The sequence below is a fragment of the Triturus cristatus genome, chromosome 7 (genome assembly GCF_964204655.1).
Source record: "Triturus cristatus chromosome 7, aTriCri1.1, whole genome shotgun sequence".
Taxonomy (NCBI): Eukaryota; Metazoa; Chordata; class Amphibia; order Caudata; family Salamandridae; genus Triturus; species Triturus cristatus.
In genome coordinates, this window is record NC_140590.1 from 305,561,265 (window position 1) to 305,588,340 (window position 27,076).

Consider the following 27,076-nt stretch of genomic DNA (forward strand, 5'->3'; position numbering starts at 1 on the left):
ATTAGGTGGACCTGAGGTGCAGCGGAAGGTTGTTCCAAGCTTTGGCTGCCAGGTGTGAGAAGGAGGCGGATCATAGGTGTCTGGGTGGTTGGTGGAAGGCCATGCATTTGTTGATGTATGCTGGATGCCGCCCTCTCTCATTTTCTGCTCCCTGTTTCTTCTGAACAAATTTGTCTCTTCCTATGTTTCTTCCCTTCACTTCTGTCCTAAATCTGGATGTGCCCATCTTTCCTTTCTCTCTCCTTTCTCTCATATATATATGAATGTCTAGTCCTACCCATGCCTTTCCTCCCCCTCTGCTATATATGTATCTCCTTTAACCTGCATATGCTCAATTCTCTTCTCTACATGGATGTCTCTTCCTATCTTTATTGCCGCCTCTCCTACATCTCCCTTATCTTTATTTTCCCTCTCCCTCTCTCCTATGTATAACTACCTAGGCCTGCACAACATTTTCCTTCCGCTCTTCTTTATATGGCTAGACTCTTTCTGCATTCCAATTCTCTTTTGTATACAGATGTCTTTCCCTGTCCTTCCATTCCCTCTCCTCCAATGGATATGTGTCTCTACTTAACCTTCCTGTCCCTTCCCTCCTCATCTCTAGTCCTTTTCCTCTAATTTCTCTGCATGGATGTTTCTGTGGAGCCTTCTTTTCTGTCACCTCTCTCCCCTGTATATGTCCATCTCCCCTATGCATTATATCTCTTCTCTCCCTGGTATATGGCCATCCCCACTATGCATTCTATCTCTTCCTTCTCTCCCCTTCATATGGCTGTCTCTCCCTATGCAATCTATCTCTTCCTTCGCTCCCCTGTATATGGCCATCTTCACTATGCATTCTATCTCTTCCTTCTCTCCCCTTTATATGGCCGTCTCCCCCTGTACTTTCTATCTCTTCCTTCTCTCCCCTGTATATGGCCATCTCCCCCTATACATTGTATCTCTTCCCTCTCTCCCATGTATACAGATATATCTCCCTTACCTTTTATTCCTGTTCCCTCTCCGTCGCTCCCCAGTATAAAAACATCTCCACTATGCATTCTATCTCTTCCGTCTCGCCCTTGTATATGGCCATCTACCCCTATGCTTTCTTTCTCTTCCTTCGCTTCCCTGTATATGGCAATCTACACCATGCATTCTATCTCTTCCTTCTCTCCCCTATATATATGGCCATCTCTCCTTATGCTTTCTATCCCTTCTTTCTCTCGCCTGTATTTGTCCACCTTCCCCTAAACATTTTATCTCTTCCTTCTCTCCCCTGTATATAGATATATCTCCCTTACCTTTTATTCCTGGTCTCTCTTCTGTATATGTGCTTCTCTCCCCATCAATCTTACCCTTCTCCTCTCTCTCCCCTGTATATACTGTATTTCCCTGCCCTCTTCTCCTACACTCCCTTTCTTCTCATTTTCCTGTATTTGTCTCCAATATAAGAACGTCTTAAGTTAGCCCACCCTTCCCTTCACACTCTCTCTCCTGTGTATGGGTGTCTTCACTTAGCCCTCACATCCCTCTCTCTTATGTACAGGTAAATATCTCCCGTTCTTTTATTTCCCTCTTTATTTCTCTTAGTGTCTCACCATGCTCTTCGTCTCTGCTTTTGCTCTCTCCTTTATATGATGTAGCTTCCACTCCAAGCCTCTATCCCCTTTTTTTTATCCCTCTGCATCTGCTTATCTCCTCGCCCTCTCTCTCTTTCCCTCTCTTCTATCTGTGTCTTCTTCCCCCTGTATTCTTTGCTGCCTCTGCTGTCTATCTACCTGTCTCATTAGTCTGGCATGGCCATCTCTGTTCTCTCTCCCTCTTTTCTTTCTCTCTTTTTTCTCGAAGGATCCAGGGATTCTTGTGTTCTGCAGGTCATTAAAATACACAATAACAATCAGAAATGCCGGATTCTGCTCTGCTGGAAGAGATGCCATGATGGAGAATTCTCCACACTTGACTCGTCCTGGCAGCAGCCAACCTTGAAATTAAAATCCAAACGTCCTCCTCCACCCCCATCTTCGCCCACTCCCCTCCTCTCTCGCCTCTTTCACATTCTCTTCTCCTAACACCTCTTTTTTTCTCTCCTGAATCCAATATATTTTTTCTTTTCTTCAACTTCATTATTTTCACTTATGTGTCCATGTTGTTTCCAGGTAGGACTCTGCTAGCTCACAAGATGTCTTACTCTGTTAAACATTTGCTGTAACTGGCAGGTTACGATTACTAATCATATGAAGGCCAACCCAGCCTTTCATCCTTCTGACATCGGTAAATGTGTACCATAAAATTAGGAAGTAATAACAAATGTTACTTACATTTCTTAACAACAGTATCAAGCGCTATGTAATAGGTCAATATTGGAGTATAATAGCTAGAAGTTCAAGGTCCTAGGGTTCAAAAGGCGAGAAGAGGGGGAGAGCATTTGTGTTCCTAACTGCCAAACTTTGGAATCCCCTTCCCGTTGCCCTGCGTTCCGCCACTCTGAATCTGTCTTTCGTAAACACTTGAAGACTTTTCGTTTTGACACCTAGACACTATGGGGCATATTTACAACAACTGGCGCATCCCTGCATATCAGCAGGGATGCGCCAGTTATTGTGCGCCACAGCTCCGCCAACATGGATGTGCCGCATTGACAATGCGGCGCACCATGTGGCAAAAACGGCACAGATGCGTGACGCACCTGTGCCATAAAAGTGGCGCATTGCTGGAGTTGCATCGCAAGCGCGACGCAGCTCCAGCAATTCTCTGGGGGCCCTATCTTGTTAATGCTGCGTCAATCCTTACGCCTGCTTCAGGCAGGCGCAGGGTTTTGGCGCAGCATGGGCCTAAAAGTGACTGAGTGAAATCTTGTAGAGTTCACTCAGCCACTTTTAGGAGGCGTTCCTGCACCGGAACGCCCCCCCCCCCCCCCCTGCGCAGGAACGCCTACATGTGGCGCAGGGCTTTACAACGTGACGCATCTCCCAGATGCGTCACATTGTAAGTACCCCGCACCATGGCGCAGGATTTGTGCCGCCGCTGTGTCACAAAAGTGACGCAACGGCGGCATAAATGAGGCGCAAGGGCCTTGTAAATCTGCCCATATGTTCTTGATTCTCGCTAGGTCTAGGTCCTTCTCGGAATCTTGCTGCTAGCGTCGGGAAGCTTCCTCTGAGGCAGCTGTGTGCTATACAAATTCCTATTGTATTGTATTGTGATAAAGAAATATTGTGGACAATATATCGAAACCGAAATATTGAAAGGTAAATAGGTGTAGATTTTCTATTCCTAACTACTCATTTATGTACCTTGAAGACATATATCTTGTGGAGTTAGGAATAGTAAATCTATACTTCTTCTATGTGAACGTAACTTTAGAAATGTTGGTTTTCAAAATTTTGTCCACAATATTCTTGCATCAAATATTCATATCCACAATATTCAGTAGTACAATTGTGTATAGTATATTGAAGCCTGAAATCCCTGTTTAAAAGCCCCTCTCGAATCTCCTTATTACAGTTAAGCTGTTACACCTTTAGTCTCCAACCATAACGAAATGAGTGACATAGCTACTCAACTGTAATAACTTACTAGAGTTGAGTTGTGATGTCATAATGCCTGCAATCAGCAGCCAAGATGAAAGGCAGGTCACAGAGCATAATTAAAGATGCAACATAAACAAGAAAAAGGAGAACTGTCTTGGAAAAGGAGAACTGTCTTTTGTCCTTATGATCTGTTTCTCCAAAATAAACAGTAGTTAGCAGAAAGAAGATATTTATAACAACATGTTTATTTTTCTCAATATATAGGACATTACAGGAAAGACAGCATCTATTTGCATGTTTTCACACATACATACAATTGATTCTAATGACATTTTTTTTAACAAATAACTAAATTACATTTGGTGCTTTTAATTTTGCACTATAGAGTCATCTTTTATTCTTCATTTTTGGAAAGATCCTATATCTTTCATATAAAAGAGCAAGATACCACAGAATTAAGGAGTATGTGGTTAGGGTAATGGTGTGACCATTATTATAAAGAATAAAATACCCTCTTTGGTACTCTAGAAGGATATTATAAGTCACCTTGGAGTCCAAAGAGCTTATAAAGAAAGGCAGCAATCAGCCTCATTCCTCATGGTCATGGAACTCCTCAGTCTTCTGCAATATCCTTATAATATATATACATCAGGGGGTACATATTAATCCCATATAGTTAGGTGTCTACCCATCATCTTCTATGTGACTGGGTGAACTGGATTCTTTTCATTCCAATCATTTTTTATTTATTACAATTCTGTTGAGTGAAATGAGGTTTACTTTCCCAAAGCCATTCCTCGCAGCCCCTCGCATTCATGCTGTTGTGAATTATTTGCGTGTCATAACACATCACTGAGCAGTAATGTCATAGACAGACCATGCAATATTGAACACGCAGTATTTCTTTCTTCCCTCCATCTGCTCTCGTATCATTCTTGTTCATCTTTCCTCTTTCATCGTGCATAGGTTTTTAGCTCCTTCTCTTTATTTTCCCCTCTGTTCTTGCATTCTTGTGAGCAGTTTTACCCTCATTACTCTTACCTGCATCAGTCTACCCCATTTCTCACTCCCACAGTCATATCATCATCATTCAGAATTTGTGAAAACATCTTTGATCACAGTGGTTCATCTTGCACAAAAATGTTCAACATATAAATTTAAAACAAATAGTCACCTTTAAAGGAAAAAACAAAATTAAATGCTACATAGACTCTAAAATTGAACTTCTCATGCAGTACTGCTTAGAACTCTAGCAGTGTGCATTTCACCACTTCTGTTATCTGTTAATTCCAGGAGGATCGGGTACTTGCCAGAATTTCAGGATTACCATTGACAGTGTAAGGAACATCCCTTTAGAATCATTGTATTAATTTTTGCCTTACGTGACCATCTTGAAAACCTGGCAGTATCCGGTCCCATTGGTCCTGGGTATAGACCTAACTCTTTGTTCACGCTAGGCAAGTTCTTGTTCTTAAAAGTATCTGAACGCTATCCCAACAATCTGCTGTCCATCTTAATGTGTTTGCATCTGGACACATATACCCAAATACACTAGTGTAAGAAAGTGGCTCTGTATATACTGTTCCCAAATACGTACAGTGTGCACCGAGTCCACAGTCCCCAGAGGTTTGGCAGAGGCTAAAGTTAGATATAACCTTACTCTCTAAAGTGGTAGCTTGGTCGAGCAGTAAGGCAGTATCGGATGACAGTGTAAAGCATTTGTTGTACACACTCAGTCAGCAAATGGTCTCACACACTCAAGAACTGAACTCTAGGCCAATGGTTTGTATATAAAAATATATAGTTGTTTTATTTTAGAACCAACAATAGGTATCAAAATATACTTTCTCAGAATGAGATGCTTTGGTTAAATATTTTCAATAGGCAATAGACTTTTGAATACAGCAGTTACAGTTGTTGCAATAGGCAACACAATTCAAACACAATTATAACATTGAGCTCAATGGGAATTTCTAAGTAAATGCAATTAATTACTTTTAGGATTACTTTTCTAACCACAGGACTGGATCCTAGATTCAGTCCTGGGACATTTCCTGGAAACAGGTGAGTAAAAACGGTTTGGTTACAGGTATGATTTTTAAGGAATATTATTGTATTTTAAAAGTTGACACTTAAAAACTTTTTCACATAGAATCACCAATGTCATCCTATGGGAGGAAATTCACTTAGCAGGTAAGTGGGGTTATCGTTACTTTTTCTTACTCAGTGTTGGATCCTGGATCCAGCACTGGTGCATCTCCTGTAAACAGTTGAAAGTAATCGTTTTTGTTATACAGGCAATTTTTAAGGAATATTTGTAAGTTTCAAAAATCGACACTTAGAAGAATTTCTGATGAAAACCAGGCAATGTTATCCTATGGAGGAAAATCAAGTTAGCGGTAAGTGCAGTTGTAATTACTTTTCAGGGTTAGTGCTGGGCACCAAGATCCAGCACTGGGATCTCTCCTGATAACAGGTGAGTAATTTCGTTTTCGTTGCTCGGCTGATTTTTAGTGAATATTTTAAAGTTTCAAAACTTGACACAGAAGAATTTCCAAGTGAAACCAGTCAATGGTACCCTATGGAAGAAAAGTGAGTTATCGGCTTTTGGGTAAGTACTCGACTGGCAGAGTTAAGGTTCTGGGCATAGACTCAGGGGTCTCCCAGGGTCAGGTAGGTACAGTTGTTACACCCTCAGCGGCACAGGGGCAGGCTGGTGCAGAGAGAGTTAGGCCCAATGTTATCCTATGGCGGGCAGGGGGCCTTTGGTTGGTGGCTGCTGGCAAGCAGGCCACACAGCTGTGAGAGCTGGGCTCCTGGTCACTTGCTCAGGGCAAGTGGTGAAGCAGATGAGGATAGAGGTTGCACTCCCAGGGGCACTCGGGCGGCTGGGTGCAGGGTGCTATTGAGCCGTTGGGCGCTCAATGGATTCCTATGGAGAAGCTACAAGACGAACAAAGGCTGCAAGCGCGGGGACGAAGATTCTTCAGGTGCGACCACCACTTCGAGAGGTACGTTGGGAAGCTGTAGGTTAGGTAGGCACCCAGAAGCTGGGCACAGGGGGCCGCTGGGTGCCGGGTGCAGGGGTGTCTTCTCACGTCGGGAAATCTTACCCTCTGCTGGTCACGGTTGGATGGGTCCCTGGTTCTGATGCGGCCGGCATCATCAGGAGCGTCGAGGTGGGTCCTTGGGTGCTGGATTCTGGGTCACAGTCGACCACTGGAGACGCTGGGGTTTATTACTGAAGCCTCAGCACACGTAACAAATATAAATGTTAATTAAATTTACACATGAAATATGAGTACATAAAGCATAACTTTTTTAGAAAAAACAGAATACAATCTCTTTCTAGTCTTCTTTAATGAGACGATTCCAGGTGAAGTTTCGAGAATACAGCCAACACGTGTTTCGTCGCAACGGGAATGTGACCCGCGACTTCCTCAAGGCTGCACAAATAAACAGAAAAAATGCCAACTCAAAACGTAGGGGCATACCATGCAAGAAAGATGGCACTTTCTCACAACTAGGGTAAAAATTGCGAGCTAACTAAACCTATTGAGATACACAAGTGCGTAAGAAAGGGGTGTATCCTTGCCCCCACTTTGTTTTCACTCTACCTTAATGACATTGCTGCCATCTTGAAGACTGTCACTGCGATGCCCGAGGATTGTGGGCCAGAAGATCCCTTTGCTTCTCTTTGCAGATGGCACCCTGGTGATCTCGAAGACCCATGCTGGCCTTCAATCCTTGGTGGACAGATTTGCAGCATTTTGCGCTGCACAACGACTGGTGATTAATCATGCCAAAACAAAACTCATGACAATTAACCCCCACAAAACACACAGAGGTGTTCTTAAGCTTGATTATGTCATCCTGGAGGGGGGTTTCTGTTTTTGATTACCTTGGTATTTAACTAACTAGGAACATGAGTTGGTCCTCACAAATTGATAAGAGCACTCTAAATTTGACTCATCTTGCCTCGGCCATATTAAGGCTCTATAAGTCCACAAAAGACAGGACTATTTCACCAGCCCTTAAGGTATTTAGCTTCAAAGCAGAGGGGAGCGCACTGCATGGGGCTGAGCTGTGGCGGGGGGAGAGGGATGGGGGCACGTGTCTGGCTCAACTAGGTACTGCAGGAAATTATTCCTGGAGATCCATGGTGGGCTTAGCTAAGAGTACCGCACTATTGCTTCTATGCTGGGATATGGGCATCAAACCTATAATCTACAAAGCCCAATGAAGACCATGACTATATTGACGCAGGCTCAAATATACCCTGGCTTTAGTGGAGTACTACAAAGCTTTCAAAGAAATAGTGGAGCTTGACAAATGCCTTAAAATCATGCGCTATGCTATGTTAGTGAGGCATTGATGGAGCTTAGTCTTGGGGAGTTTTGGTTGGACAATAAAAACTTGCAACAGTTACCTAAGGATATGGTAAAGTCTTCCTTTTGAGACCGTAGGTGGGGCCAGGACGTTCGAGACGCAAATCATGGCACTTTAACTAACGAATTTCTTGACACTATGGTGCACACTGCGTTCGAACAATTCCTTCACTATATGACTTCTCCAACTGCCAGACGTTTACATCTTGAATTGTGGTACGGTTCCTTGCCACTTCGATCTTATTGCTCCAAATGGAAATCCAGTTCTGAACAGACTACTCTGTGTCCTGTTTGTTTACAAACAGAAGAACCACCGGCTCATCTAATCTTTTTCTGCCCTGGATATGAGCGCCTGAGAAAAATCTGGATTCTCCCAATATGCAGACAACTTGAATGTAGACCCTGTTATCCTGCACTTAGACTGCTGAGCACTGAGACGAAAGAGTCAGTTGTGTGTGAAGTATCTAAATATTGCAATGGCGCCGGATCATAAGAAGCAAAGCCCTTGGCTAATCAACTGATGGCACCTAAGGGGTCTGTTTTAATCTGACACACAGAAAACCTTAAGGTGGTGTCTGACTGGTTGCAGATTGAATGTGCCACCTTAATGGCGTGTCAATAATTGTTCCCACATGCATGTCTGGTCGGATAGCACTATCTCTTGGTCTCGCTTGTGGTTAGTATTTGTTTTTAATATGTCGTATATGCTCCGGAGGGACGACATTATGATTTTTAATTACTCTAAAAACGCACTAATGTGGAAGTGTTATTTTATATGTATTTTTAAGTAACTAAATATATATTTTATGGTATTGTTTGTATTGTTATGTGTACTTTTTACGGGCTTACAACAAAAATAAAGTATTATGAGGATGATGATAAAAGTACCCGTCGATGTCAGAACCCCAAACCCCATCTATTCCACTCAATAAAATTACTTTTTGAAGGTAATTGTTGATATTTTACTAATGCAAACTCTGTTCTTCGGTAAAATTATTGCACATTTATTAAGTATTGCTGCGTAATCTCTGTTACCAAAATGGGTTTGTCACATATCTGAAATTCTACTATATCTTAAAGAAGGGCCTCCTCTCTTCTGGGAGTCAGTTTTCCGTAATTTGATTCCCGCTTCTCAAATCAGAAGGCCTGCGTCCCACTAGTGTTTTTTTAATGTTTTGCACCCACGAATACCTAGTTTGGGCTGTTGTTAGTATTGGCTAGTAATGGAAAAGCCTCCGATTTATGAAGGAAAAGATAGTTCTATAACGCCTGTGGTCTTCTCAAAGTGCAGCGGAAGCCAAAAGGGCCAGCCACAAACCCAATCCATTTTTATCTCTTGACGTGCTTATTAATGGCCTGAAGGGCCACTATTGATGTAAATGTTAGGTCCAGATCTAAAAGCAAGGTAGGGAGGTCCACTATTTTTCTCCTTAATTGTGTTCCATTTTTCTTTCCGTCTACAGCCCCATATTGTACTACAACTACCTAATTTCCTACCTAACTACCTATAGTTTTTGCTTGGACTGACCTGCGCATATATTCTCCTGAATATCAGACCTGTTCTCTGAATAAATACTCTAGACCAGTTATTGGCTATTTATCCTCATACCCAAGAAGGAAGTATTGGAAGATCCCAGACCCTTTAAATAATGTTATTTATCTCTTCGTCTGTTCCCCCAACTTGTGTCATAGTTTTATTTTAATGATAAATTCAAATAGGTTGAATAAATAGACGAATGATACACTTAAGGGGGGGGGACAAGTTACTGTTAGTTTAGAAGGTAACAATATTGTTAATTTCATCCCTACACAAAATAATTAAAGTGTAGCTTAAATATTCGCACATCTAAAACTGCTAGGAGTGGTTGTGTAGTATAAATTATACAATACAAATGTGACTTTTGAAACTTCCTTTTACATTATCTGGAGGGCGTTCTGGTGCGCTACTCTCCCTATCGCCCCGTAAGATGGAGAAATATACACAGACATATCCTGGTGAATAGTGAGGTAGGTGGACAGACACAGGAATGAGAAAAATGTGGCCTTAATAAATGCATTGCCCTGATGTCTGACCACACAGACTGACATCCTGATATCACTAGTGTAGATGCACAAGGCTTTGACATCACTGTCAACATGTCAATAAAATCCAAGGCTTTGTCACTGTCGGTGCCTTGTATGTGTCCAAGATGTCCAAGGAAAGCTCATCTTGAATTTGAAAGAGTACCTTTTAAAATTGGGTTCAACAAATAAAGAGGCCAGGAGCGACCCGTGCAGGTAAGAGCGGTGGGGCTTTGTGGGCGGGAGTCGATAGACAGCGAAGAGGGAACATTTTAATAAATAATTCATTTACCCTCGTCGTCGTCTGTCAACTCCCCCCTCCACCCGGCCGCACCGCTCTAACCTGTACGGGCTGCTCCTGGCCGGGAGATCGGACATATTGGGCTGGTGACCACCTAGATGCACAGCGTTTAGTAGAGGCCTTGCTTCAGTCACTATACTATCTTCAATTTACATCAGGAGGCAGTTGTTCTTCCAGGGCCAGTGTGTCCCCTCCAACCACTTCCCATGAGAAATCCTCATCCAGGCGCTGCCCTTAGCTTTACAGCTTGTCCTGCCTGTGCCCAAATCAGAGCTATCGGCTGCTTGCGTTTTGCATCAAAAAGCATCCGGTTGCCTTGTAGACTTGTTCAAGCTATGATGCCATGAACACCAGAGTGAATGTTTGAGTCTTCGGAGTCTCAGCTGGGTGCAAAGGGAAGATCTCTGGGTTGTATCAGATCCCAGTGCGGGTCTTTTGAATCTTAGTCTTAAAGAATATTAGAGTATTTGTGCAATGTTGCAACAAGCGGTGTCTTTACTGCTTCCTGGCCACTCACTTCTCAGAAGATTACAAACACTTCATTTGTTTGGTTTGTGTTTTAGCTGATTTCCACCATGGAGCCTTTTACTATGGTTAGTGGACAGTATCTTGATCTCCAGCTAAGGTATTCTCTTTATGCAACTGACAATGTAGGGTTAGCAAAGCCAAGCAGCCATGAATTAGAGCCTTATTTAGCATGTGACGGGTGGTAATCCGTCCGCCAGACTGGTGGAGTGCAATCCTTCCACCATCCTGATGGTCTACTGCTTCTCTGTACCTTTAAAGGAACTGCCATGCTGGCAGTCCCTTACAATGTACTAAAGCTTTGGTTGACAGCAGTTCATCAAACTTTTCAAAAGTTTTTGTTTTTCAGAAACAAACTCCCACATCAGGAGTTTGTTTCAGAAATACCATAAACAAACGATCCCCACACCCCGGAAGTTTCCTCAGGGGGGCATTATTTTTTTAATTGGTCCCTCGCCACCAGGTTTTTTCTGGTGTAACTGACAGGAATAAGAACATACTAGAGAGTCTCCCCTAAATAGGGCAGGCAGCGCAATATGCATCCTCCGATTGCACCTACTCCGTCCGCCCATTGGAGCAGGTTTCAGTAGATGAGCCAATTGGGGCTCCATTGATGGAAAACGTAAGGTGTGTCTGTCTCTAAATGAGGTGGGTGAACCAAGGGTTGGGCAGGCTGGGCACTCCATTGCATTTGCGCCCGTGTACCCTGTCCGCCAAACTCTAGATTGAGCCCTTACTCTTTATTTAAATACACAGTAAATACCAGCCAACTCTGTGTCCAGAAATTGCTATAATCTCAAAGAAGAATATGATTTTTAATTTAAAGGTAATTAAAAAGGCAAATTAAGGTTGTTGTACATCTTAAAGATGAAGGCACTAATATGTTCTGGGAATTCGATACAATTGTAAATTCCAAACCGTGCAAACCTACATGGATTTGAAATAGCTATTATGTGGTTTCCAGACCTTGATGGGTATTGATTATCTCGAGATGAATCAATCCAAACTGGACTGATAGTCCTTGCACTACGCACCATTGGCCTAATCTCTGTTGGCTAAAGTTGACCCATACGGAAAAGGTGAGAAACCGGTGGATCTTGTGCGATGTCAAAGTAGCTTTGAAGCCCATGTGCATATTTATTTATAAAGTTTTATATAGCGCGAACTTAGATACACTTAAACATATTATTTTGCTCATCCGAACCTCAATGATCATGCTAAGGCTCTCAAGTATGTTTGACAGGTGACTGGGTCTGTGACGTTTTAAGGCAGGGGCAAAGCGGGCAAATAACCAGGGCCTCCACCTTCCAAGAGGCCCCTGGGAAAGTGACCTTTCTCTCTATTTGACCTCTGCCAATTCTATTTCTCAATCTATACTACTCTCCCTCCTTACTTGCCTTCCAACTCTGACTCTGTCTTTTTACCCAGTGTCCCTGGCAAGACGTGTATTTCAAATGTTTTGTGTGACCCTGTTAAAGTTTAATAAATAATTTAGTACTGTTTGGCTTGTGAGGGGTTGAATTAGCAATAAAAGGGTAATAAACTCAAATATAATTTCATACAGGGCCCCAAAATACGCTTTGCCTAGGGCCAGAAAATCCTTAAGATGGCGCTGGACTGTAGAAGGACACAACATGATCTGTTTACCCATGTGCCTTGTGTGGAAGTGAGTTGGTGGAGAGCTCAAGACATGATTCTCCTCCCGAGACAAGCAACAGACGCATTCCACATAAGGCTTGATTACAAGCTGCCTGCGTTGTATGCGATAATTACTGCACCTGATAAGACGCGGAGGTGTTCGGAGTTCATCAGGTGGAATAATTATTTCCTATTCATACTTCTGAAGAATAACATGTAGATTTTGGTGCTTAGTGCTATACTGGTAAATACCAAGCCCTTTTCCCTGTTAAATTTAGTCAGATTTGACCTGCAGCAATGTAACAAAGTCCAAACTTTATTGCACCTGGGTATTACTAGGTGAGCTAAACAAGTGTTTGTCCAGGGATAGCAATTAAACATGGCACTTGTAATCCAGCCCTCATTTTCATCTATCAAATTGATATATTTAACTCTGGAATTTTTTAATGGGTTGTGTTAATGCCCTTATTCGAACTCCTTACAGCGTGGTTAGCAATTCATTTTTAGATCTTTTTTTGCGACAGCGCATGGGCTCCATGTGCTCTTGCATGCGAGTGATACTGTATACAACAAAGGACTTGCAGCACCCCCATTGCTTAGCATTCGTTGTATTCATTGTCACTCTTATTTGCTGCCTTCTAATTGGCCAGCATGTGCTAGCTTCACTTCCTCTTCTTTCTACTGGAACACGGACCAGGCACTGATTGCTTCAGCTTGATTTCTGTCCTTCCGCTAATAGCACTGTGATTGAGGAGATACTTTTATCTGTTTCTTCTTCCCTGACGTCCTTGTTTAACCTCTTGTTATTTGTAGATATGTTTTACTCTGCCACGTGAATTTCAAAGAAGTCTTTCTCTCCTTTGAAATGGATGTTTATTGTGACAACAAAGGTTATCTGCTTTTATTATGACAACAGATGCTATCTGCTTTCAAATGTATTTTCACTAAGATATGGACATGGGCGCAATTGTTTTATTTATGTGATAAGATTTTTGGCCAATGTTATATTTTTTTTCTTTTTCATGCATTGGGGAGATTAACTAATTTGCTCAGAATCTCGGGGGTGTTGTGCTGGGAACTAACAAGCATTTGCAAAGCCAATAGGTCTCACCTGTGAGACTAGTGGCTCTGCCATTTCCTTTTGTTCCTGCTGTACAGCGGGAGCAATACCAATTTATGCAATAACGTGCACCCATGCTGTATAGCAGTGTGGCTACTGTGCAGCCTGGCTAAAGATAATACATTTAAAAAAGGACTATGCTAATGCGCTTTAAAAAAATATAAGCACATTAGCTCTGGCTGCATCATAGCACTTTTTAAAATTAATTTTAGACACACTGCAGAGCAACCACACTGCTGTACACCATGACTACAAAACATTGCCAAATCCAATAGCTTTCATAGGTGAGACCTATTGGCTTTGCCAATGCTTGTTGTTTCTGTTTAAGGGCCAGGTCTTGGGTCTGGGCATTGAAATCATAATTTATCATTTTCTTTTTATATTTTAATTTTTTTAAATTACTTTCAATGGTTTTAATTTACTATGCGATAATGTGCAAATATAATGAGCTGCTTTGTCTTCGTTTGCACCCCTTTCCCTCTTTGTTGTGCTGTCTTCACACTAAGTAATGACCCTGATCTTGCACTTGGGTCACTGTCAGTCAAACTTTACCAGCACCTTCTTTCCCAGATGGTGAAGTAACGTGTTTAAAAGAACAATACTTGGGACCCCGGGTGTGTGATCACTTATCTGCATCCGCAGTTGCACTGGTAGCAAACCAGGAGAGTGACACACCACAGTCCGGGTGGGAAAAAGCTGCTAACACCATATAAGCTCTTTTATTTCACAGTAATTGGGTAATGTTGATCAAGGGACAACTGTCCTCAAAATGTTGGATTAAACCCCCATCAAATTAATTTATGGTTTCATTTAGGGCACAGGGAATACATTCTACAGTAGACTAATTCAATTTACAGACTGGATTAACCAGTTGGTCACTAGTCCTTGTCAATGTCTGTGTCACCATGTGTCCGGAGCTTACACAGTTGAGCAATACGCTCAGAGACGCCTGACGATCATGCACCCTACCCCCTCTTACACATCAGTAGAGACTTCTTGGCCATGACACTGCCAGTTAAAGTCAGATGTGAGCCTCCATACAGTTGTAATCCAAAGACAACTGTACCTGTTGATAGGGCGGATCGTACACCATCTTCTGGCCTAGAATGGTAAACTATGTCTTAAATATACAGACACAGTGAGATGGATGCATTGATAAATCTCAGGGGCATACAGGTTCTTCACTAGCATGTTTACTCGTTGGAGGATCCTGGGGTGCTACGAGACCTCATGACAGTAGAAGGTGTCTCGGGTGGGAAGGAAGAGGTGGGGCGTGAATCAGATTTGTTTCACGAGTTAAAGAACTGATGTATCAAGGTATGCCATGGAGAGAGTAAAGACCACTGCCGTAGCGCGGTGATCACCGCATGGAGGTGAAGTAATAGAAGACCGTGGGTGAAAACCTCTCAAGAAGTGAGCAGATAGATGGATGTGGTTGTCACATGGGGTTTAACCTTCATGAGAGTGTTTGGTAATTTGCAGCTCTTCACTGGTTCTGAGGTACAATCACTGCCCTTTACCAAACCACCCGAGGAATCTTACCAGCAAAGTGAGAGGGATGGATTGGAGAAAGTAGAGAGAAAGCGGAGAGAGATAAAGAGAGACATCAAGAGCAGGGACAGTGTGGGAGAAAAGTTCAGCCTGAGACTAGAGAGAAAATTGAAAGAGGAGGAGATGTAGCGTGGGTCATCTTGACAGGAGAGGATTAAACTAAAGAGAAGAACTACTTACTTCCAGTGTAAAAGGAAAGGCATTTTCTTTTATATCACTCTATCATGCTGCAACATTTAACACTATTGTTCCTAAAATGCTGTTAATTTGCTGAAGGAGTGAATGGCCCAAGTAATTTCAGGACATTTCACCACTCCTTATTTATCTCTATGATTACCAAAACCTACCTTGAAGTGCATGAGGGACAATATCTCTTATCCTTTTCAATTGGCTGTTGGCTTGGTTGGCCCTCATCTAGCCTCTTACAACAACCGCTTCTAGCTGTATGCCAGCAGCAAAGTTAGCTGGCGATGGGGGACCAACATCACCTTGCTAACGTCCCTGCTTCAATCCTTTGTTGGTCTTATTTCTTGCCTACGTGGGCCTACAGTACTCACATTCAACTAGGCAACAGGAAATGTGCATCCTTGGAGCAGTCTTTGACATTGACGTGCCAATTATAAATAAGCTCAAGACCATTATCAAAAGCACTTTCTATGACCGATGGTCCATACGGCGGGTCCTCCCTCTACTGACTATACCCGAATGCTGATCCTAGACCGAGCAGCGATGACTACAACCTGAACTATTGCAAACATAAAATCAGGCCACACTGCCACGTCTCTGGGCATGTTTGAAAGGCTCAGCGCCAGGAGCAATGCACGTCTTTGAGCTCATATGCTCTGACTCCTTCTCTCCTACCATGAAGCCCTCGTGCTTTACTTCAGTTTGGGAAAAGGATGCTCTTCAAACACCCTTTGAATTGTCTGCAGAGCGCTGGATACTTCAACATCTACAGACATAAGAGCTGACTGGGCGCCTACGGTCAGCTTCGTGTTACCTGCTTTTCTTTCAGCTAGACAAGTACAAACTCTTTGGTGGTAGATCACTCCATAAACATGGTTCTTGCCTTTGGACATTTTTCCCTAATAACTTCCCCCTCAAACATTACTTCATACGATGTTGTCAACTATTAGTGTGGCTATATCATAAGAACAAGAGAATGCCCATTTTGCGCGACTTTACTGCCCTTTCGGGACTTCGGGTGAACGCCAGTAAATTTTGTCTCTACGCGTTCGGCGAGGGGCGACAGGACCCCGGATACATCTTGAATGGCACTAGAGTACAGTGGAGGGGAGACACCTTCCGGTATCTGGGACTTCGCATCTACCGTCAACCGGCGGACTTTCTGGAGGGCAATCTGGGTAAGGCCTTCACGGCCATTAAATCCCAGATACACTTCTGGAACGCATTGCCACTAACGGGGAACAACATTTACAACGCAACTTTTACAACGCACTACACTTACAACGCATTTTTTACAACGCAACATCCATTACAACGCATTCCATTACATAGCATGACACTACAACGCATTTTTAAAAACTACCTTTACAACGCATTCCATTACATCGCATACTACCTTTACAACGCATACCATTACAACGCATAATATTACACTACACTATCCAACACTTACCCTACTGTTGCACCCCCTGGAGTTAGAATAGTAATTTTTACCCCTATACTATCCAACACTTTCCCTACTGTTGCACCCCCTGGAGTTAGAATAGTAATTTTTACCCCTATACTATCCAACACTTACCCTACTGTTGCACCCCCTGGAGTTAGAATAGTAATTTTTACCCCTATACTATCCAACACTTACCCTACTGTTGCACCCCCTGGAGTTAGAATAGTTATTTTTACCCCTATACTATCCAACACTTTCCCTACTGTTGCACAACCTGGAGTTAGAATAGTAATTTTTACCCCTGTACTATCCAACACTTACCCTACTGTTGCACCCCCTGGAGTTAGAATAGTAATTTTTACCCCTATACTATCCAACACTTACCCTACTGTTGCACCCCCTGGAGTTAGAATAGTAATTTTTACCCCTACTATACTATCCAACACTTTCCCTACTGTTGCACCCCCTGGAGTTAGAATAGTAATTTTTACCCCTATACTATCCAACACTTACCCTACTGTTGCACCCCCTGGAGTTAGAATAGCAATTTTTACCCCTATACTATCCAACACTTACCCTACTGTTGCACCCCCTGGAGTTAGAATAGTAATTTTTACCCCTATACTATCCAACACTTACCCTACTGTTGCACCCCCTGGAGTTAGAATAGTAATTTTTACCCCTATACTATCCAACACTTTCCCTACTGTTGCACCCCCTGGAGTTAGAAAAGTAATTTTTACCCCTATACTATCTAATACTTACCTTAAATGCAATTTAATATTATGCGTTGTAATGGTATGCGTTGTAAAGGTAGTATGCGATGTAATGGAATGCGTTGTAAAGGTAGTTTTTAAAAATGCGTTGTAGGGTCATGCTATGTAATGGAATGCGTTGTAATGGATGTTGCGTTGTAAAAAATGCGTTGTAAGTGCATGGGTTGTAAAAGTGTGCGTTGTAACGACATACATCCCCACTAACAGTCACAGGTAGAGTGGCGCTGTCCAAAATGGTGATCCTCCCGCGGCTTCTATATTATTTTGCTAACCTACCCCTATATGTCCCAGCGGCCTTCTTCACTAAACTGTCACGAATCCTCAGGGACTTCATCTGGGGGAATAGCCGGCACAGGATGTCGCTCAAGAAACTCTCTCTCCCTACGGACCAAGGAGGATTGGCCGTACCCTGTTTCGAGCACTACTACTTAGCGGCCCAACTGCAGTGGGTAGCTCGCTGGTTGGCGGATAGGGGCCGTGAGGATACTACGTCCGTGCTGCCGCCGTACTCGCTTGAGCAGTTGCTAGTGCTCTTCCACCCAGCCTCTAGGGCTGCAATGCAAACCCCGCTCCATCTTGCTGTGGCATATCGCTGCTTCCGCAGGAGCCTATTCCTCACTCGGCACATGATCCCATATGCGCTGGCATTACCGCTGGAGGGCACCCCCAGAGGGACAGGACCGCTCACCTCCCTCGCGCTTACACAGTGGCGAGAGGCGGATATTCAGACCCTGGGAGATCTGTACCGGAATGGAGTGCTCCTCCCGTGTGACTTGCTGGTGGAAGAGGGGGGACTACCACCGGGACAATTCTTGACTTATCACTCCTTAGTTAGGACTTTGGTTGCCAGGTGGGGAGACATGACCGCGGAGCCCAGCCAGCACCTCACCATACAGTATCTACACGTCATGGGGAGAGGCCGACGTCTGATTCGATGGTTTGCAGCGTCGTTACGGACACATACGGCGATCACCCTAGAGCCGCTCAGGCCCAAGTGAGAATTAGACCTGGGGAGACAGCTGGAAGATAAAGACTGGGAACGCATATTGAAAGGCCCGGTGCGTATACCTAGAAACATGCGCCTCCGACAGATACAATTGTTCGTCATACACAGGGCGTACCTTACCCCTGCGACCCTTAATAGCTACTTCTGCTGCACTGACGCAGGGTTCCCTAGATGTGCGGAGCCGGGGGCTGACCTCATAATATGTTGTGGGGTTGTTGCAAATTACACTCCTACTGGCCTGCAATTCATGAGTCCCTGCGTACTATAACAAGTCGTGACATACCCTTTGAGTCGGTGGTCCACCTGCTGCATCACTTCCGCAGGACACCGACAACTAAGGTGACGTCTCGGTTCCTGGATTTAGGACTTGCGGTCGCAAAGCGCCTCATAACTAGGAGGTGGAAGGCGCAAGACCCGCCTCATCCGCAGGCATGGAGGCACTCGCTTGCTGCATGGGCCGGAGCGGAGGGGACTGCCATCAGACGGGAAGAGACATTAGGGTTGAGGAAGACGCCCATAGCTGCACAGTGGGAGGAGTTGCTCCGGGCGCTCAGACATGTTGAGGAGGCGGACGGGGGGGGGGGGGGTGAGCCGGTGGGTGGGGGGTCGACTTCAGGACAGGCAGCGGGGGATCCGCCGGAGTGACCTCGTAGGGTTCCACGCACGGCTTACACCTAGACTAGGCGTTGTGAGAATACGCATCTAGGCACAAGACTGTGAGTAACAACTTAGTCACTGCACACTACCATGAGAGGAGGGGAACAGACGGGTGGTGGGGACAGGGATGTGCATAACGGAGCTGGTCTAGATTGAGGTGGTGGAGGTTTTACGTGTTTTGTTTCACTATTATCTGTTGGAAGTAGATATGGATTTGGCTGAGGGACCCAATGGGATATTTTGATGTACTCATATATGGGAGTAGTGGGCTGTACCCAGAAATGCTTAAGAGCTGCACTATATAAGGGGTCCAAACAACTTGATGGAGTTATCATTCTACAAACTATTACGCAACTAGGTCCCTTTCATATTTGATGTGTAATACTATTCACAATGAGTGTTATGACAAAGGAACTCATATGTAAGTAAGCCGAATCTCTGTAATTGTTTTTGAAAAATTAATAAAACAGATTTTCAAAAAAAAACCAAAAAAACCAAGAGAATGCAGGAACCTCCCTGACTTTGCCGTAACTCTGGTTTTAGCCTCTTCGTATCCCCTTTGGAAGGCACTCTGAAGATACTTTGGATTGGAGAGAGTGCTATGAGAACACACCAAAGTTAATAAACACACAGCCATTTACTGGCTGGAAGTAGTGTAATAGTAGTGGAATATAATATTTATAATTGTACCACAAAGTGTTAAAACTTGTAGTTAGAAGTGATGCCAGCTCATATATACCCTCTCGTTGTACAATTAGCAAAGGGTCTTTTAATCACCACTAAATACTTTATGGCTTTCACAACCCTCCACCAAGATGGGTCAAATATTCTAACTAAGCAGGATGACGCCAAGGACAGACTTTCAAATGTTGGGCATGGCCCAGCCCACAGACAGACACTCACACATGCCACACCACACACCACCCCAATATCCTTTTAATGTATGGCCGGGAGAGGCTATTTTATTCCTTATAATGCATGGCCACACCATCACCCTTTTCGCAAACCACTAAAATCCTTGGTGTCTTGCTCATGAAAGAAATAGTGTGGGTGCAGACATGAAGAATAAAAGCAGAATCTGTAGTGCGAAATTAAACACACAAAATAGCATTTTGAAATGTATTGTAAACAACATATTACCATCAGATTAACATAAATCATCAGATTTTCAAATAATGCAGCAGCCCAGAATGTGTAGAAACATGCAAATTGATTTTATCTTTCCTGGGATTCACTCAAACTAAGCATGTTATCATAAATATCTCCTTTCTGATGAAGACTGCTCCTTTAAGAAAAACAGGCCAGAGGAATGAAAAGCTATTACTCATTTTTCATTGTTTGAATTGCAGCTGTAAGGATGCTCTTTGACCAGCCTTTCGCCTTAGCTGGTGGCTCAAGCATCAAGCCGTATGATATCGCAACTCAACAGTCATTACATATTACAGTTGACCATCTATGTCAATTTCTTATTACACATGTCTAGAGACTTAGCAACTCTACTGTAATATGGAATTTAGAGGCCGGCTCCTGTAGAGCAATTGCAGGCTGCTGTGTATTACACACAGCAGATCTGGCACAAGATTATGCAGGCCTGACTCTTGGATGGGTTCCTGCAGTATGCGGCTCAGACATGCTTCATCTCAGAGGGGGTGATGCAGAGCACTTCGGGTGAGGGGAGACGTATACCCTCCTGGTCCATGCCCACCATGTTTGACCTATTTTAGAGAGTGAAATACATGGACCTCCTTTCTCCTCGCACACTGGGATGCAGGGTTTGTTCCTTTTGTATCTGCTTCACTGAACATGTTGTCTAGGATTCAAACAAAGCAGTCACTGCAGACAGCTGTGTGAGATCTGGGACGCGCTCATCTCACAGAAACCTCGCTCCTCCTCGATCTGTCGACAGTACACAACACACAGTGGAGCACACTATGCTCCCAGCGAGACCGGAGAAGTGGTCCAGGATCGCCGGAACAATCCTTTTTAGCAAAGAGAAGTAGGCAAATTGCAATGGTTTCCTCCAAGTCATGAATGAAACAGATTCCTGCGGGGTTCCTCAGAGATGTCTGCTCTCGCCTGTGCTGTTCAATATTGACGTGAGACGACTGACCGAGCTTCTACCATGGCACAAGCTTACATTCCATATGTGACCACATGATGTCCAACCCTCAACTGGCTTTGGAACCCAGAGCCACAGAACAACAGTACCACCATGTGCCTAAAACAAGTTCATCACTGGATGACGGGGAGGAGCCTTTACCTGGAAGCTATGAATTCTAAAACCCTAAGAGTCGAAAACCAACCAGATTTCAGTCTGCCATTGCTGCGGCCGAATAATTAGGGAGCCACTCCAATCCTAACTTGGCCAGTATAGAATGATGGGCTTGGTTTTACGCAAATCTTTATTATGACCATAAAATGCTAACGGCAGTCTGAAACATCAACATCTACGTCACACTTCTAGGCAGGATCTGGTCACAGCTGCAGCGACCACACTACATTGAACTGACCAAAGATTTGATCTTATCAAGATTTCACTATTGCAATATTGTTTACACTGAGATTGTAGCAAAGGAACTTCAGAGCCTGCAAAATCAGTTGTGAACGACCTGTTTTCACAGAGCTAGAAAGATCTGGAGCTTCAACAGCCAGAGGGTTTACTGTCTCCGCAGCTGTCAATCACCGTCCTACATGGGCAGCTCGAAGAAACCATGTATTGGTGAATGAACGCTATCTAAAAACAGCTATCATTAACATGCAACTGTGACTCTACTTGTTTTTGGGGCTTGCGACCAATGCATGGCAAGAATAACATAAGTAGAGAGCATCAATATTTAGCAAAATCCATAAAGGCCAAGAAACTGAAAGTTATCCCTTCATTGAGAGTACGCTAATCCAAAATTCCCAAAACGCAATTCTGAGTTTCCAGGGATCCTTAAGAGCATCAAAGAATCTTCTAAAGGAGCCATGGCTTCTTCTAACAAATTCCGCTGTTTGCGGGTTATCCATGCATGCGAACCGTTCACTGTTTGAAGCCACTGCAGAATCTGAGCCTCTAAAGCACATCACATTATTATTATTATTAAACTCCGGCCACAGGCGTGTCTCATCGGGGAGTACCGGTACTCATCCAGGAGACTTGTCTGTCCATTTAAGAACCTTCCAGAAGGTCCATGACGTGGAGGCTTGGAAACCGAGAACTTCCACTGCAGAAAAGGATGTTACTACAGAGGCACTGAGGCAATACAGTGTGCAAACGTAGCTATCCTCCTGGTGGTACCACCACTCTCCCATGAAGAGATCCAAACGGAGCAAAACATAGAACTTGGATTGAACCAAACTAGAAGAGCAGATTTTACCAAATGAGTATTTACAATACCCCTAAAGAGCTCCAGTGGACCTGATTGTGAGGACATGCATTACCACGTTAGTCAGAATGAACACATTGGGCCTCAAGTATGTGGCAACAAACCCCATCCCTGGGTCTAATTGTTGTAGGTATGAATGTGAGGACGTGCATTACCACCTGAGTTAGAATGATTGCAACACATTGGGCCTCAAGTATGTGGCGATAAACTTAATCACTGGGTATACTTATTATATGTATATATGTATCAGGGTGACTGCAGAATATACAACTACAAAGCCCAGAATGCAATGAGAGGCCAGAAAGAGAGCGAGGACCATGAACGTGAAGCAGTAACTAGGTGATCTGGGCATCACCTTTGACCCAGGCCTGCCCTTTGGCCCTCCCGTGAATGCAGTCATTGAGCCTTCCTTCGAACAGTAAGTAAGGCTCTTCGGCGATGCCTCACCCCTCCAGATGCTTCCTCAGAGGGGACTTGCCCTCAGTTGATATCCACACTAGGTTTTTGCAGTGTTTTTACAGGAGCCTGCCTCCTTGGTACTGAACAGTATCCCGATCCTTGCCTCCCGTCTTATCATCAGCCTCACGTGGACTGCACCACCTCATCGCTGGCTTGGGGTAAACCAATCGGTGAATTTACGACTTTGCACGTCACGTGCCACGCGCACTAAGCAGTGCATGACCCACTTCCTCCCTGATATCTTGCTGGTGCCTCCCACAGTTATCTGTTATCTTAGGTGGGCTTCCGGCTCCGCCGACCGTAGTACGACCATTTTGGGGTTCGAATTCAACCCGAAATTCTCTCATTTCCCATCCCAGACTGAAATTCCGAAAGACGCTGATCCCACTTTCCCATGAGGTATGTAGGACTAGAAGCAGCAAAAAGCCTGACATGGATGTGATGCTCACAGCTGACGTGTGCTTGATATGAACATCTCCATTCAGTGCACCGACCTTTTCCTTATGTAACTCTTAACTCGTCCATCTGGTTATCCACTGGGTGGACAGCCTGCAACCCCCTCCACACCTCGGTGACGTAGCAGGAGTCCATGGGCCCTAATACAAGCATGGATTATGTATTTCTGCAATTAGTAGGAAGTACAAGGCAGCATCATTGGGGCACGGCGCTCTTCGATAGCATAGAACCTGGTGCCACTGCACCAGCTGCACAAGAATAGTCTTTCCCTGGCCCAGACACCAGCTTGGACCTCCTGATGCCGAATGGGCTTTTCTGTTACAGTGGTACCCAGCCTGCAGTGTCCGCTCTTGCCTTCCACTCGCCCCCTGTACTCTCCGCCACCCCCATGCCGAATGGGTTTACAGGTGGAGCTCTAACCCTCTCTCTAGTAACCGCCTCCCCTTCCATGTTCTTTCCAGGAGCAGTGACCCCCCTCCCCTCAAACCCTCCGCCCCTTCCTCTCCTGTTGGCACCGTGGGAGCCTCGGGCATTCCCAGGATGGACAAGACCGTCTCCCACCGCCCCTCCCCCATCCTAGCGCTTCCCTCAGACACAATACTGTTAACCCCTCGCCTCCCAAGACTTCTCACAGTCCGACAGCGGGAGGGGGAGGGGCGAGGGGTCAGGCCTGGGCTTGGTCCGCTAAAGCCTGGACTGGTTCACCGGCTGTAGAATCAGAGGTGGGAACGTCTCTCACACACGTCTCACTTCCAGTCCCAGACGCCCCATCCAACCCGAATCCCAGGCGGCCATCGTACTCTGAATAAACTCGCACGCGGACTGACTGCCAAGGAAACACAGACATGTGGTGCCCGCCCAGTCCGTGGAACGATCCTCGTCACCAGATGAGGCTTCTGTACAGCGAAAGGCCCGAGTTCAAGTGTCCTGGCAAAATGCTGTCTGCACAAATGCCTTTTTGCGCTTGGCCGTAGTTATAAGAGTGCTATGTTTATTGCACGCTGTAATTTCCAGTGTGTTTTATATAAAATGACAACTAAATAAAAACTGTTGCCAAGATTGGCACAATTTGTGATGCATCACCAGGGAAAATGTACAATACACTTCAGGGCTACAGAGTCCTAACAACAATGCAACCAGGGGGGTGCATTCTCCCAAAGGCGCCTGGGTGTCCGATTCTTAGCACTTGGGACTTTATGAAATCAGGATAAATATCTCCCAGCAAGAGGGGCAGGGGTGAGTTGGGGAGCAGCTTATCTCACGCAGTCTGGAGAGGGTGCGTCCTACGAGGAGATGGGACCACATTCTTGGCAAAAACATTACCTCCCTCCTTTAAACCAAACACCCCAAGTCTTGTGAACATTTCGGAAGCTGTGCACGACGGCTTCTGAGAGGCAGGGAGGGCAGTGTAAACGGGCAGTCAGACCCCTGCCTGCCTCACCACAGCTCATCGTGGCCTCTGAAGTCAGACATCGCTGGTTCGCAGACACCTGGGTCGGACTCTAGCGCTGTGACGGAGGCTGCTTGTCACTGGGCGGTACAGGGCAGTCAGTCCCTGTTAGTACCACGGAGAGCACCCTGTCTAATGCTCGGTACTTGCCTTCAGTGTGAGGGGCACCCAGCCAGCCGATCTCTCCCGCTCGTGCACACACATTCACATTATTTATTCTACCACCATTATAAATGAGCATTAAAGGTGTTCCCGTCCTGTTAGGTGTCTGTGCAGCGCGCGGGGGGTGCATTAAACTCTGCTTACAGTCCATACCCAACCGACATCTGCCCCCTGCAGCTGTGGCCGCCAAGGAACCCGTCTGGAGACTCCCCACCTGTAGGCGGATGATTTCACAGTTATCAACTTTTTTTATGAGCGAACCATATCCGCGAACATTAAACAACAGCAGACCTGCCCCTTCAGAGAGGCCTTCTTCCCACCAGGGCCCCTGCTGAGCCCAATTCAACTCTCCCCGGGATGAAATGTGTACATTCAAACGAACTCCACACCTGCGCTGCTCTCAACTTCTCATGGCCCGGGAAGGTGCCAGTTAAACGGGAGAACTTTGACACAGCCGCCAAGATTTATAAACCGGATGCCTGGCACCAGGCAGAACAATTTCTCGCACGCTGCTTCTGCCAGAGACCAACCTTAGCATAACTTGAGATACTGACATAATGACTTAACAGCTCGAAGTATTCGCGGTGTCTATGACCCCGCCACACTCTCACACACACACCACCCTTTGACAATACTCATTTCTGCCTCGGGGCTTCTCAAACGTCTGAGACGGGAGTAATCATCAAAACAAAACGGGATTTGACCCTCCACGAAGAAAGACTCCCATCGCACACACACACAAACGCGCTGTCTAATGGAGAATAGTGAGGCGTATAGCAGGGCCAGTCAGAGAGCTCGGTGGGTTAATGCACACAGGCGCCGAGCTGTAAGCCGCGTCGTTTTCAGGTACCTGATGTCTGCCTGAAGTATACACCTCTCACAGATCCTGGGCTCGAGTCACACTGCGAAGATCTCTTCGTGGGATGCTTCGGGGTCGATAAAAAGAGCTCCAATTAGTCATCCCTCATAAAAATAACGTAATTTGTAGCACCGCGAGACCACTGCAAAATAACAGCAAAGACTATATACAACAAGCCATTAGCGTGATCTACGCCGATCAATGAACAGATTTGACGGCACCCAATAAAAAGAAAGTAATTTGTAGCGCCGCGAGACCACTGGAGTACAACAGCAAAGACTATATACAACAAGTCATTAGCGTGACTTACGCCGACCAATGAACATATTTGACGGCGCCTCGCTCCGAGGGCTGTGAGCCGCAGTCTGTGGGCTTCCACGGGCGGAAAGCCCCTTAGCAAGTATGGGAAATATCTCAGTTGTTACAGCCGAGAAGAGGTATAAAGCGCGCACCGAGCAGTGACCCGCCTCGAAGCGCTGCCAGGCAGCTTGAGCCGGTCCGGCTCCGCACCTACCTGCTGGTAGTTCCACTCCGTCGGGGCGAAGTTACTATCCACCACTTCGAACTGGAAATTGGTGCGCGGCACCTGGTGTAGGACGTAGACCCACCAGGACGGCAGGTACCCGTGCGAGGCGCTCATGGCTGGTCCTGGTGCGTGCCCTGGGATGCCCCCGCGCCAACGGGTATCGATAAATTCTACCAGCCGGCGACAGCAGCAGGAAAACAAGCACTAAATGGAAAAGCCAGAGGGTGTGGAGAGTGAGTCGGCTGCGGTCCCGAGGGGGGCGGAAGCGCTCAGCAGGTCCGGATCATCGTGTTATGGCAGCCTAAGGTCACAGGACATGGGTGAGCGGAGCGGGAGCCTGGGTGCTGGCAGCATACTGAGGCAAGCAGTGGCATAAGGGAGGAAGACAGCCGGAGACTGATCCCAGCGGCTTATATCCAGCGAATGCGGGTGGAATGGAGGGAGCCAAAGAGCTTCACAAATGAAGGGAGGCAGCGCCACCCGGCGGCCACCGCACACAATTACATCAATTAATTATTTCCCCCCCAGGGCCTTGTCAGCGAACTGGATACCGAGCCACAACCACTTTTAATGTTGTCTAACTGCTCTCCGGATGGCTGTAAAAACCATCGTATTACACAGATGGGCG

General features: G+C 45.2%; 1 protein-coding gene across 3 annotated transcripts in view; it reads right to left on the reverse strand.

Moving 5' to 3' along the window:
- The window catches only part of TTYH1 (tweety family member 1), a 251,606-nt gene extending 224,788 nt beyond the window's left edge, over positions 1-26,818 (reverse strand). For all 3 annotated transcript variants that reach the window (XM_085616351.1, XM_085616349.1, XM_085616350.1), the window contains exon 1: positions 26,437-26,818. In XM_085616351.1, the coding sequence (XP_085472477.1) occupies positions 26,437-26,562 (126 nt within the window). In that variant the 5' untranslated portion in view covers positions 26,563-26,818. The remainder of the gene's footprint in view (positions 1-26,436) is intronic.
- Between the last annotated feature and the right edge of the window lie 258 nt (positions 26,819-27,076).